Raw genomic sequence first — 535 nt, 5'->3', positions numbered from 1 at the left:
AAGTGGACAGCATAAAAACCTAAAACCAACCAACTAGTCTGGAAACAGAAGAATGAATTAAAGAAATCAAAAGCAAAAGCTTCACATCAACTTCATGTCATTCACCTTGTCTCGAAACATATAAGTAAATGAGAGATTAAAAAAAAAAAAAAATTGAAACTTACCCTGAGCGTTCCCCATTCTCACTCCTCAAACTTCTCCCCCACAGCCCAAGCACCCTCACTTCGTCATCGAATCGAAGAACTCCCACATCCGGCAGAAGTGCGGCTACCATTCCGGCTACGAGTGGGGCATGTGGGAGAGGAACTACAACCGGCAGAACCACGGGCGGAAGAAGAAGCAGGTTCGGCACCGCTACGCCCGCGACGTCCGTTCCACGCCCAAGTACATCGAGACGGCGCTCTTCCTCGATAAGAAATTCGTGAGTGTTTTTTATGATGTTTTTTTCTTTCTTACGTTGATGTTCTCTTTTTAATGGGATTTAGTCAAAGGGGTTTTAATGGATTTCTTTCTCTTTTTTTACCATGACGATGCT

General features: G+C 43.9%; 1 protein-coding gene across 1 annotated transcript in view; it reads left to right on the top strand.

The window, feature by feature from the left end:
• The window catches only part of LOC119581870 (disintegrin and metalloproteinase domain-containing protein 11-like), a gene marked incomplete at its 5' end in the record, with an annotated part of 193,377 nt that overhangs the window by 116,190 nt on the left and 76,652 nt on the right, over positions 1-535 (top strand). The window contains 1 exon segment of the mRNA XM_037930027.1: positions 209-421. Within this exon segment, the coding sequence (XP_037785955.1) occupies positions 209-421 (213 nt within the window).

Source organism: Penaeus monodon, chromosome 15 (assembly GCF_015228065.2).
Source record: "Penaeus monodon isolate SGIC_2016 chromosome 15, NSTDA_Pmon_1, whole genome shotgun sequence".
NCBI lineage: Eukaryota > Metazoa > Arthropoda > Malacostraca > Decapoda > Penaeidae > Penaeus > Penaeus monodon.
The sequence above is the reverse complement of the archived record's forward strand: the minus strand, read 5'-3'. Positions and strand labels throughout refer to the sequence as shown.